Source organism: Xiphophorus hellerii, chromosome 20, assembly GCF_003331165.1.
Source record: "Xiphophorus hellerii strain 12219 chromosome 20, Xiphophorus_hellerii-4.1, whole genome shotgun sequence".
NCBI classification, from domain to species: Eukaryota; Metazoa; Chordata; class Actinopteri; order Cyprinodontiformes; family Poeciliidae; genus Xiphophorus; species Xiphophorus hellerii.
Window position 1 is genome coordinate 28,432,954 of NC_045691.1, and position 11,994 is coordinate 28,444,947.

The window sequence follows — 11,994 nt, forward strand, 5'->3', positions numbered from 1 at the left end:
TGACAAGCGACGCTGCGTCCCAACAGGAAGCGTCTTCAATTCAGTTGGCTTTCAGAGCTAAAGCGAGTTGAAGAAGAACAACAACAATAATAAAAAAAAATGTTCAATGACAGCGAGCTGGCGACGCTGCGGAACAGATTCAAGAGAGATGCGGAGCTGCTCATGCAGGCGACGACGTCGGCCGTCGATGGTGAAAAGAGTAAGCTTAAAAATGCTACGCCGGCTAACTAGGTTAGCTTATTGAAGTAGTTCAGTGTGTTGGAACGTTGGAATTGGAAGACGGTAACCAGTTCACGTTCACTCCTCCGTCTGTTCCCGTCAAATGTTTTGCCATTAGAGAAGTAGTTTTAGACACAGCAATATGACACGCTGCTAACATGAGAAGAAAAAAAAGTTAAGGGGTGCATTAATACAGACATGTATATCTATATTAAAGTCTAATGTTAGTCATTTTAACTTACTGCCTCTGTCGATGTGTACTGCTGGCATGGAAGTAATTTAGTTTGTGGGTTTATGACAGTTTTTGTTTTTATGCACCGTTTCTCCTCACTGCAATAAACCATGTACATGACACAAAAGGCACAATAATTAGACACCTCTTGCATAGCCCAGTTATCTATTCATCATAAAGCGATGAATAGATCACTTTGAATCTATGATGAATAGTTATCTATTCATCATAAAGTGATGAATAGATAACTTTGAATCTATTCATTCAAAGCGATGAATGAATAGATAACTCCCTATTTGGCCTAACAATAGGGAGAGATTCAGGAAGGTTAAATACGTCTCAAGGTGGCTGGCTGCATTTGTAATGCTATAGTAAGCATCTCTAAACATTTTGGGATTATTCCGATTTTGCAAGCAGTGCAATCCTGCCCACAATTCCTTGCAAAGGTGTTCATACTCAGATTGTGTCACGCCTGACAACCACAAATTTCTATATGTTTTATTAGGATTTAATTTGACAGACCAATACAAATGTGTGTTTTAGTGTGAAGTAGAAGGAAAATGATATGGCCCACTCAGTACTTTTTAAAACTACTATTTGCTAAATAGTTTTTTTATTTTTGCTCTTTGTTGTTAAAAGTAGCTCAAGTTCAGTTGATTGGATAGTGAGCCTCTGCGTCAATCTTCAAACCTTTCTTTACATTTACCTATGGAATTGGTCTGGACTGTAGTCGGACCATTGAAGCAAATGATTTTGTTTGACCTGAAAATGAAACTTCTTGCGGCTTTCTTTGAACAGTGCTTTCCTTTTAATAGTTGTCCTATTAGGTGGACGATCATCTCGGGAAAATTGTTCAGTAACCTAATCATCCTTAAGCATGTCTTATATAGGCTTTCAGAACAATTCGTTTAAGGGTATCAAAGTGAATCAGATCTTGTACTAATACAGACTAGTCTTTTTAGATTTTTATTTGTAAAATCAGTGCTTCCCCTTTAATTATGCAGTAAGTCTATGTTGGTCTGAAGTAAAACTCCAGTAAAATAAATATATTCAGGTTTGTTGTTTACACGATGTGAAAACCTGTATGAGGTAGAAAAATGCTTATTACATAAATTGACTATTCTCAATTCATCTGACTACCACAATCCTTATCTCAAATTTCAGACTTAGACCATCTTTCACAGTCTTTTACCAAATTTTACATTAAAAACATGCTATCAATTAAATCTTGGTCCTCCACTAGATTGCAGAATGGATGTCACTACTGAATGTTACTTCTTTCTTTTCCTGTGTTTTATTATTATTATTATTTTAAAATTTTGTTTAGGAAAGTGGGCAATTTTCTAGCTTTGAAACTATCACTGGCACAAATCCAGCAATTCATAATTGTTTTAATTGTAATCAGAAACTTTGTCAACTCTGATATATGACCTAGAAACTGCTCTCATATATTCCTGTGGGGGATTGACAAGATGTTTTTTAATGGCTATATATATAATTTTTCTAAACTTTAAATCTTAGTGCAGCTTATTTTTTTAGGCCAGTGAGTTCATTGGGAACTCTGCACAGAGGAGTCCAGCATGCCTAACCATTTCAGCAGCCAAAAACAGGCTCAGAGACGTTTAATCAGCCAGTAAATTATAGAGATTAATAGCTTTCCGAAAGGCAAGATTATCTTCAAGAAACCTATCGGTTTCACCTCAAAAGCTGCTTAAATCTGACAGAAGGAGATTTGCACATTCTGTTAAGGCAAGATAAAGCTCACATTTGCTTGTAAAAGCTATACTATAAGATAAGACACTGTTTCTCGTAGTTTTCCAGTATTTCCTTTTGAGTTTTCATTGATACTGATACTTTTTAAAAAATTTTTACTTCCTTTATTTAACTAGGTAAAACCCCTTTTCAAGAGGGACCTGGGCAGAAATCTGCAACACACAATAACCTGGTTACACAACAGTAAAGAAAAAGAAAAGTAAAAAAATAACATATATATTCTTTTTGAAAGTTTTGAAGTTCAAGTATACAGCTCTGGTTGGAGGTTTACATCCACTCATCAATTTGAATGTCATATTATGAGCGTTTACTGTTTATTATTATAGACATTAAACATATAATGGCTTTTATTTGTGGTGGCATAATTATACAACAATAATTGAAAGTAGATTTTATGTAATTGAGGTTACATCCTCAAAAATTGACATACACCATCACTAATATTTGTTTAAATGATCCATAACAAGTCGCAGAGAACCTACAGGCTTCTCTGTAGCCATCAGAACGTTTCTGGCAGAATTCTGGTTTTATATTTGACCGACGCTCTGGGGAAAACTACCAACGATCAGTTAAACTGGTGTGTGCACTGGTACATACCTGGCTTTAACTGTGTAATCTATAGGTTTTCAATAGGGTTGAGTTAGAGACCACTCCGGAAAATTCATGTTAACCTTATGGGCCATGTTTATCCTTCCCAAAAGCAGTTTTGATGTGTGTATGGAATCCTTGTCTTGATCATCAAAACCAAACTTCGACCAAACTCATCTACATCTGATTAAAGATGTATGATTTGGAGAAAGTTGTCTGTCCTCATTATTCCACCCATAATGTGCAACTCACCAGTCCTGCTGCCAGTGATCAAACCTCACTCCATGATACTACCACCACCATGCATGACAGTGTGTGCAGTGTTTTTAGGTCGAAACGCCTCAGCCCCACTTCTCCAAGCAATCGTTCTGTTTCTGAGGGTGAGAGTTTGGGTCAGATGGCTGAAACTTGAACACAAAATTAGATTTGCCCACAGAACAATCATTTTAACTAATTTTGGAGTGAATAAAGAGGGTCAAATGTAATCTCAAAACTTTTCAGGATTTGGGGATCATGCTTACAATAGTGGTCTGTGCCTGGAAACAATCAGTTTAAGTGAGTTTTACCAATTCTGCCAGGAATTACAGAATTACAACAGATGCTTGATGATTACAAAAATCAGCCACTTCTTAAAAAGACATTTGGGCAAATATTAGTGTTGTTTGTAAGTACGGTATGTATTTGTAGGAATACTTTTGACCCAAGGTGCATTAGATCCACTAAGGTAAATCCACATTAAGTTCTTGTTTTTAAAACGTTCTTCTTCTTGTTCCAAGAAGACTGAAGTCTTCTTCTTCTTGTTTCAAGAAGACTGAAGTCTTCTTGGAACAAAATTACTCTCGGATGTATTAAGTTGCTACACTTTTCCAACTTTTGACACGTGTCACCTTTCAGGTCAGGAGGAAAAAGATCTGAAGCCCCTCCCTCGTATCAACAAGCACTCCGTTTTCTGGATCGTGGCATCGGTAGCTGTGACTTACTATGCAGATTTCCTGCACGTCATTGTGGAGAACGATGATGTCAAAAGGTAAAACCGATTCCCAAAAATACTTTAGCATAAGTCAAAACCAGATTTAGTAGGCATAAAAGCATTGTGAGTTTTAAGATATTTTTTACCCAAATCAGAGCAGAAGAATGAAGACATTATGTTATCGTAACTATAGAGACAGTATAGCTTTAAAGTGGTGTAGATAAGTGACAAAAAAGGAAGCCCCTTTCCAGATATACTATTTTACATCCTAAAGCATAAATAAAAGCAATCAGTGTTCTTATAATTACTCTGCAATTGTAATACTAAATAAAAAGGACATGATCAAGTCAAAGACTTGTAATATTAGGGTCCTTTATTCACTATGTTTAATAACATGGAATTCAATGGTTTTACAATATAGATTACACAGAGAAGTAAACATTTACACATCATGATCAAAGAGGATCCGTTACACAAGGTAATTAACTCATTCAGCATATGTTCATGTACTGCCTACCAGGGTTTTTTTCCATTAGAAGAGACATTATGCTTTGTGTCCTGTATGTAGCTCTTGACCCTTCAGCTTTACATTTCCTCAAAATATATTCATGTCTCATTTTTGCCAAAGTCCGACTTAGATCATCTCTTGCACTGTGGCGTACTGATTATAATATACGAGTCATTAATAGGAAGGTAATCCAGAATTAGCCATTAAATCTGGTGAAGCTGAGATTAAACACAGAACAAAATTGCTAAAAAAAAAAACGTATTAAAGGAGGGTAAGGTTTGAGAACTGGATTGCCAAATCACAGCAAATTTAAGATCACAAGACAATTCGTCTTATCTTTAGCCTTTCAAAAGGTTTTCTCTGAAGGTAGGTTTACAATTTGGTAAACCACAGTTAATCTCAAACATTATACACCTCTGTCAAAATCAGTAGGACAAAAATTAAGGCGAGATAAATAATTTTAGAAAACTGCTTTCATTTTGCCCTCGTGCAATTCGACAAAAAAAAACAACTACCATACTTGAGGAAAAATGTACAAGAATTGAAAGCTGCAGCAACCTGGTTGGATTGGCATGGAAATCTTTCATGATCTACTTAATTCGTTTAGACATTTGATGTTTTCAAGTTCACCTTCTCATGATTTACAGTAAATCTGATTCATTTAAAATAAGGTTAAGTGAACCATGGTTGTTTTTTTTTTGTAAATACTCATTTAAATTTTTTTTTAGCTAAAGCCATAGTTTTCAGAAAAGTCCCAAAGGATCTCGTTTTATAAAGGCGTCAACTCACGTGTCAGTCTGTCAATCAAAGCATTGTGCGTATAACAATGGTACAAAGAAGACAGTCATTAAAAGTTCAGATACAAAATGGGACAGTGACATTACAGAAACTGAATGTTCTTCCCGAACTTATAAAAAGATGAGACATGAGCTTGTCAAGCAGACTGCCAGAAAAGGTGGCAGCAACACTGGAGGATCCGAGGAAAGGGATCTGGTTGCAAAATGGCAGGGAAAAGAAAAACCCTAAACAAAAAAAAAAAAACACCCAGGCTTGGCTGAAATTTCACAAAACCTGGTGACAGAATGTGTTCTAGTCTGATAAAACCAAAGTTGAACTTTTGGGCCACAGTTGACAAAAGCACACCAAACATATTTGCTCACCACTCCAAATCATTAGGTTAAAGTTGTCCCATCTCTTAAAAAAAAATTAAAAATTAAAAACCTCTTAAAGATGAAAAGGGTGATGCTAAATCCTATGGTTTGAAAATGGTTCATATGTGTGTGAAGGCAGACAAGGGAATACATCTGGTAGTACAATGTATGTTTGGTACAAATGAAATGCTGTGCATCGGCAAAAGAACACCAAGTTGAAGTCCTATCGTGCTCTGAACTTTTAATCAACACATCTACATGTGAGCATATCACCTGTTTTATCCTCTTTGGCTTCCTGCTCCTTTTAGAATTTGATTTTAAAATGTTACTGCTTGTTTTTAAAGCTCATAACTGCCTTGCCCAACCTTACTTCTCTGAACCTTTTACTCTTCCCGTGGGAAGACTAAAGTCTTCCTCAGGGACCTCAGGGAGATCCCTGAGGTCATCAAACCAACTTTTATTAGATGTCCCAAAAACTAGGCTAAAGCATTGGGGTGACTGGGCCTTTTCAGTGGCAGCACCTCGACTCTGCAACAATTTCCCTCTACACCTTCGCTCCACCTCTGACCCCAAAGCTCAAGACTCATCTCTTTAGACAGGCTTTTAATACCATGTAGCGTCGTGGCATGTTTCCTTATCTTCATTGTTGTTTTCTTTTTCTTGTGATAAATCTTACAGAAGGTTTAAGAGGTCACCTGTAGCAGGCAGTGGACTAGTCGGATCTTATATGCTCTGAAAACTTTTGCGAAGAATAGATAGATCGATGTGACGTACTAATAGACTTCTACCAAGGAAGACTGAATGGAAAGTTTCTTCAAAAGTGTATTTTATGGGTGTGTACACTAAGAGCGCAGGATAAAATTACCACATTGTATCTTTATTTTCTGCTGTGGCAGGTAGCTTAAAAGGATGAAGGATTGTTTATTTGTATTCTTTATATAATATATATTTGTCAAGTTCAGACATTCACATTTTAAGAAAGGAACTCTGATCAAATAGTGCTTAGTCATTGTCAAACATTAGTTTTTTTCATTCACAAACTTCTGGAACAGTGGATTCAATACAAAAGAAGCCACTGACATATGATACGACATGGAGCACATGATGTGATACCCTGTTCTGTTTCTATTGAACCTGTACAGCCGATGGAATAAATGCACCTTTCCTTGTTCTTTCAGCTGGTGGTTTAACGTCGGTCTGATACTCCTTGGGATCTGCTTGTCTCTGGCTATGTTTTGCATTGTGTACCTTGAGTGGTTCAAAGGCATTCAGCACTATGACCAGGAGTATCCAGCCATTCCTCCCATTACCACCGCAGCCTTTATTGCTGCATCGTGCAGGTAAAACACACACAGAAAGGGAGAGAAAAATGCCAGCACATGTGCATGTTAGATAATGCTGCATTTTGTTCTAAAACATCTGAAATTCAAGGACAGATTTTTGCTTCTGCAATATAGAAAAATTTCCCCACCCAAAGTATCTACTGTATATTTCCCCTTTAAATGACCTTATTATTTTTTTTTTTATAGTAGGAAATATAAAAATTGTACTACACAAGATAAGATCGATAAGACATACCACAATATTTAAAAAAAAAAAAAATTCAAAAGAATATTTGAGGCCCAAGTACTAAAATGCTTAAAGTCTTGTTAGTAGAGTTTTGCTTTCAAGACGGTAATAGGTTTGCATTAAAAAAACAAGGGTTATATAGTTGTTCAACACTAGTTTAACTTGACTAAGAGGCCAGTATATTCTGTTAACTTGTTATTTTCTTTGTAAAGACTTTATGTTTATAAAGGTAAATCTAACAAATTAACAAACCTTTTCCAATAACAAGTTTTTTTGGTACCATTTTTCTCCCACGATCACTTCCACAGCATAATCCAGGACTAAATCAGATTGCCAGGGTAGAAATGTACAAAGTGACATTGATAGAGAGGTAGTACTTTCTAGGCAAACTCGGAACCAAGAGTGGAGGATGATAAAAAAAATGTTACTAAATGGTTAAATATCCCCTTCGTTTTCTTTCTGTCACGTTGCAGGTTTTACTCCTTTGCAGTTTTAAGATTTTCAGAGTCAAAAGTCAAAGTGAGCTTTATTGTTAACATAGATCCAACTTGACAGTTCCATCCTCACGAACCCACGGTGCAGCATGCTGAAACAGCATCTGAAAGCCAGCATCATAACAACAAACAAGCAATAAAATAAGATGCAAAATAACAAGAAGTAACATAGCACAATGTGGTAGATGAATAAAGTGGCTGGTGTAGTCCCTGATGTGTTAATGTTTTAAGTGATAGTGTCTGTGTAGGTGGGAGGTTTTTTTTTTTTTTTTTTTTTTGCAAATACCAGATTTAACTCAGCCATCCATGAACATCAGTGTTTTACAGAGTTTACATTCAAATAAATCAATAATATCAGCCGACTTTTGTGGGAGTATTTGATTTTAAAGAGGTGCTGACTTTTGCTGTCAGCCTTTGATTCAAGCCTTTTTAAAAATTTTAACCTGCAAATATAATCTAATGTTAGTGTTTCGGGATGAAAAGTAAAGGATATAGAACGTAGAACGGCCAAAAACTACAGGATACATTTAGGTATTTAGTGTGGAAAAAAAAGAGCAAAAACAGGCACAGTTGGGAAAAACTTGACACACCACCAGCTGATGATGCTGCGGATGTTCTTTCCACGCAGGACTTGGAATGTCCCCACACTGCCAAACTTACCAATAGTTACATGACCGTGGTGTCACTGTGCTTATTTGACAAGGAAACTGGCCTGACTTAAACTTCATAGAAAAGCTATGCAGCATTGCCAAGAGGAAGAGAAACAGTAGAGCCAACAATGCAGACAAGCTGAAAGCGTACATTTACAGTAAATTGGGTTTCCTTAACGCCTTAGCGGAGCCATGAGCTCCATGCCACACAACACTGATGATTTGATTCAGCAGTATTCAGCGCATATATTATACAGTGTGCAAAAATAGCTACCAGTAGTTCTTAGCTTTTTTTTTTTTTGCTTGTTTTGTTTTGTTTTTGGCTTAAAGCAATATTCTTATTTTAAAATAAACTGAACTTTCAGGCCGTCCTTATTTAAAGGGTGAGAAATAATTCTTGAAATAAATCACTGTGTATGCAATAATACTGTATGGGAGAAACTTTTTAATTGCAAAACTGAACTACATAAACTTTTGTGTATTGTAACATATTGAGGTGAACCGGTAATTTAACTTTTTGGTTAGATTTTAGATTTTCCAGAGCTGCAGTTATTCATCACATAGTTAAATAAATTACAGATAACTCATTCAATTTTATTTTGCTATTTAATTTTAGTAACTTGGTGGCTACATTTCCCAGTTACATTGCATAATACAATAGTGTTTAGTTCAGTGTTTCTCAACCTTTTTTGGGCCCCTATCCATTACCAATTCTGGGTAATGGATAAGGGGATCCATTACCCAGGTCCTTCACCGCCCCCCATCAAAGAAGATGTAGGATACTTTCACTGAATATTATTTTATGATTAATATTACTATCATTATTGTTAATGTTTTGATTTGTATGGTTGTTTCTGTACTTATAAAAAATAAATTCCCAGAGAACAAAAAAGCCATATGAATAGAAATTATTTCTACAGGCGTCAACAAAAAATGCAATGAATGGACATTCAACTTAAAATCGGTAGGCCTAATAGCAGCCAATTAGAGTGGCAAAAAAATATTCCTGTTCTGTGCAATTTTCTGATGTTAGTTGTTAATTATTGCACAAAATGACCAGATAAAAGATGTACAACAATGCCAGTTTAAACTTTGATCTATTTCCAAAACGACAGGGTTCTGCAACATTAAAACATGAATAGAACTGCAACTATATCAATCATAACTCTTCTTCTCTTCAGTGCAGCTGCCTTCCATTTATAGTATCAGCTATAAAATTTCACCCACGTGGCATTTACTTTGCCCATATCACTTCAACAATATTATTTTACCTTTTATCTGAAAACAGTATCTGTTTGTTCTTGCCATACAGTCCTCTGTATTAACTATTGCTCAAAAGGTCTTGCCATACAAGTTTATTCCTCTGTATTTACTTTAGTTTCTTAGTTTATTCTTGCATTTTGTTCTTCATTCATTTCCATTTATTTTCCTATGATTAGTATTATCTTTTCTTGGTTTATTGTTATATCCTCTTTAGTTTATTTCCTGTTGCTAGTTTTATTTTCTCGTTTGTATTGACGCTCACCACCAGTAATCTTTCAGTTTCACCTGATTTGACACTCATATTGATTTTTCACTATTCACCGCCGGATTCTCTGATTCTGATTCACATCTACAGTCATGGCCAAAAGTATTGAGAATGACACAAATATTATATTTTCACATGATCTGCTGCCCTCTGGTTTTCATGTGTGTATGTCAGATGTTGTCATCACTTACAGAAATACAATTGCAATCATATTATGAGTAACAAAAGCTTTTAATGACAGTTAGAATGAGTTAATGCAGCAAGTCAATATTTGCAGTGTTGACCCCTCTTCTTCAGGACCTCTGCAATTCTCCCTGGTATGCTCTCAATCAATTTCTGGATCAAATCCTGACTGATAGCAGTCCATTCTTGCACAATCAATGCTTGCATTTTGTCAGAATTCCTAGGTTTTCGTTTGTCCACCCGTCTCTTGATGATTGACCACAAGTTTTCAATGGGATTAAGATCAGGGGAGTTTCCAGGCCATGGACCCAAAATCTCTATGTTTTGTTCCCTGAGCCAGTTAGATATCACCTTTGCTTTATGGCAAGGTGCTCCATCATGCTGGAAAAGGCATTGTTCATCACCAAACTGCTCTTGGACGGTTGGGAGAAGTTGCTCTCGGAGGACATTCTGGTACCATTCTTTATTCATGGCTGTGTTTTTAGGTAAGACTGTGAGAGAGCCGACTCCCTTGGCTGAGAAGCAACCCCACACATGAATGGTTTCAGGATGCTTTACAGTTGGCATGAGACAAGACTGGTGGTAGCGCTCACCTCGTCTTCTCCGAACAAGCTGTTTTCCAGATGTCCCAAACAATCGGAAAGGGGATTCATCAGAGAAAATGACTTTACCCCAGTCCTCAGCAGTCCACTCCCTGTACCTTTTGCAGAATATCAGTCTGTCCCTGATGTTTTTCCTGGAGAGAAGTGGCTTCTTTGCTGCCCTCCTTGAGACCAGGCCTTGCTCCAAGAGTCTCCGCCTCACAGTGCGTGCAGATGCACTCACACCTGCCTGCTGCCATTCCTGAGCAAGCTCTGCACTGCTGGTAGCCCGATCCCGCAGCTGAAACACTTTTAAGAGACGGTTCTGGCGCTTGCTGGTCTTTCTTGGGCGCCCTGGAGCCTTTTTGGCAACAATGGAACCTCTCTCCTTGAAGTTCTTGATGATGCAATAGATTGTTGACTGAGGTGCAATCTTTCTAGCTGCAATTCTCTTTCCTGTTAGGTCATTTTTGTGCAGTGCAATGATGACTGCACGTGTTTCTTTCGAGGTAACCATGGTTCACAGCAGAGAAACAATGATTCCAAGCACCAGCCTCTTTTTAAAGTGTCCAGTGGTGTCATTCTTACTTAATCATGACAGATTGATCTCCAGCCCTGTCCTCATCACCACCCACACCTGTGTTAATGGAGCAATCGCTGAAACAATGTTAGCTGGTCCTTTTAAGGCAGGGCTGCAATGAAGTTGAAATGTGTTTTGGGGGATAAAGTTCATTTTCTAGGCAAATATTGACTTTGCAATTAATTGCTGTTACGCTGATCACTCTTTATAACATTCTGGAGTATATGCAAATTGCCGTTATAAAAACTGAAGCAGTAGACTTTGTAAATATTAACATTTGAATCATTCTCAAAACATTTGGCCATGATTGTAGTTACTTTGTTGCTCCATTCTAAGTCCTGGTTCTCTTGTTTCAGAGTTTTGCGCCATGTGTACGGTTTTTTTTTACCCCACAAGGTGCAAAGCGGTCTGCAAGCATATCGCCGAAGAAAAGCAGATTGACGTAAACCTTTTAAAACAACGTAAAAAATCCCGGTATCCTGATGATTAAAATTCAGAAGTGCTGTACTACCGTTTCATACCATATCACTTACAGCACCGATGTTAATTCTATAAAATAAACAGAGAGCGTGGAGGGGTTTCTTTATTTATATTGGTTCATTATTCTGAGGGATACACAGTGAGGGTATCGTGATTTTAGTAATTGCATGTTTATAAGAGCGACATTCCGTTGTCCTTCCATGGAAGCGGGCAGCATTCAGACGGACATCAAAACACTTTTCAACATAAGTTGCTGCTTTGACATGATCACAGCACTACCAAAACATATGTACAAAAATCCTCAATAAAACATAAAATATTTGAAAATCAGACACGACCTGACAAGTGAATCACAGCAACGTCATCAACCGGTGTGATGCTGAACTGATGCGGTGAAGCTACCAGTAGCAGGAGAACAGAGCTGTGCCAAGAAGCTAACAGAAACACTGAAGAGAAGAAGAGCTACGATACAGTTGCAGCATGTTTTA

The 11,994-nt window shown here is 37.1% G+C and overlaps 1 protein-coding gene and 1 long non-coding RNA gene across 2 annotated transcripts in view; both read left to right on the forward strand.

Moving 5' to 3' along the window:
- The window catches only part of tmem128 (transmembrane protein 128), a 74,558-nt gene continuing 62,564 nt past the window's right edge, over positions 1 to 11,994 (forward strand). Inside the window, exons 1-3 of the mRNA XM_032548664.1 lie at positions 1 to 199; positions 3,707 to 3,839; positions 6,620 to 6,781. Coding sequence (XP_032404555.1) covers positions 100 to 199; positions 3,707 to 3,839; positions 6,620 to 6,781 — 395 coding nt within the window. The 5' untranslated portion in view covers positions 1 to 99. The remainder of the gene's footprint in view (positions 200 to 3,706; positions 3,840 to 6,619; positions 6,782 to 11,994) is intronic.
- Positions 6,789 to 11,994, forward strand: part of LOC116709943 (uncharacterized) — a 27,594-nt gene continuing 22,388 nt past the window's right edge. Inside the window, exon 1 of the long non-coding RNA XR_004337003.1 lies at positions 6,789 to 11,338. This is a non-coding gene — a long non-coding RNA (uncharacterized LOC116709943). The remainder of the gene's footprint in view (positions 11,339 to 11,994) is intronic.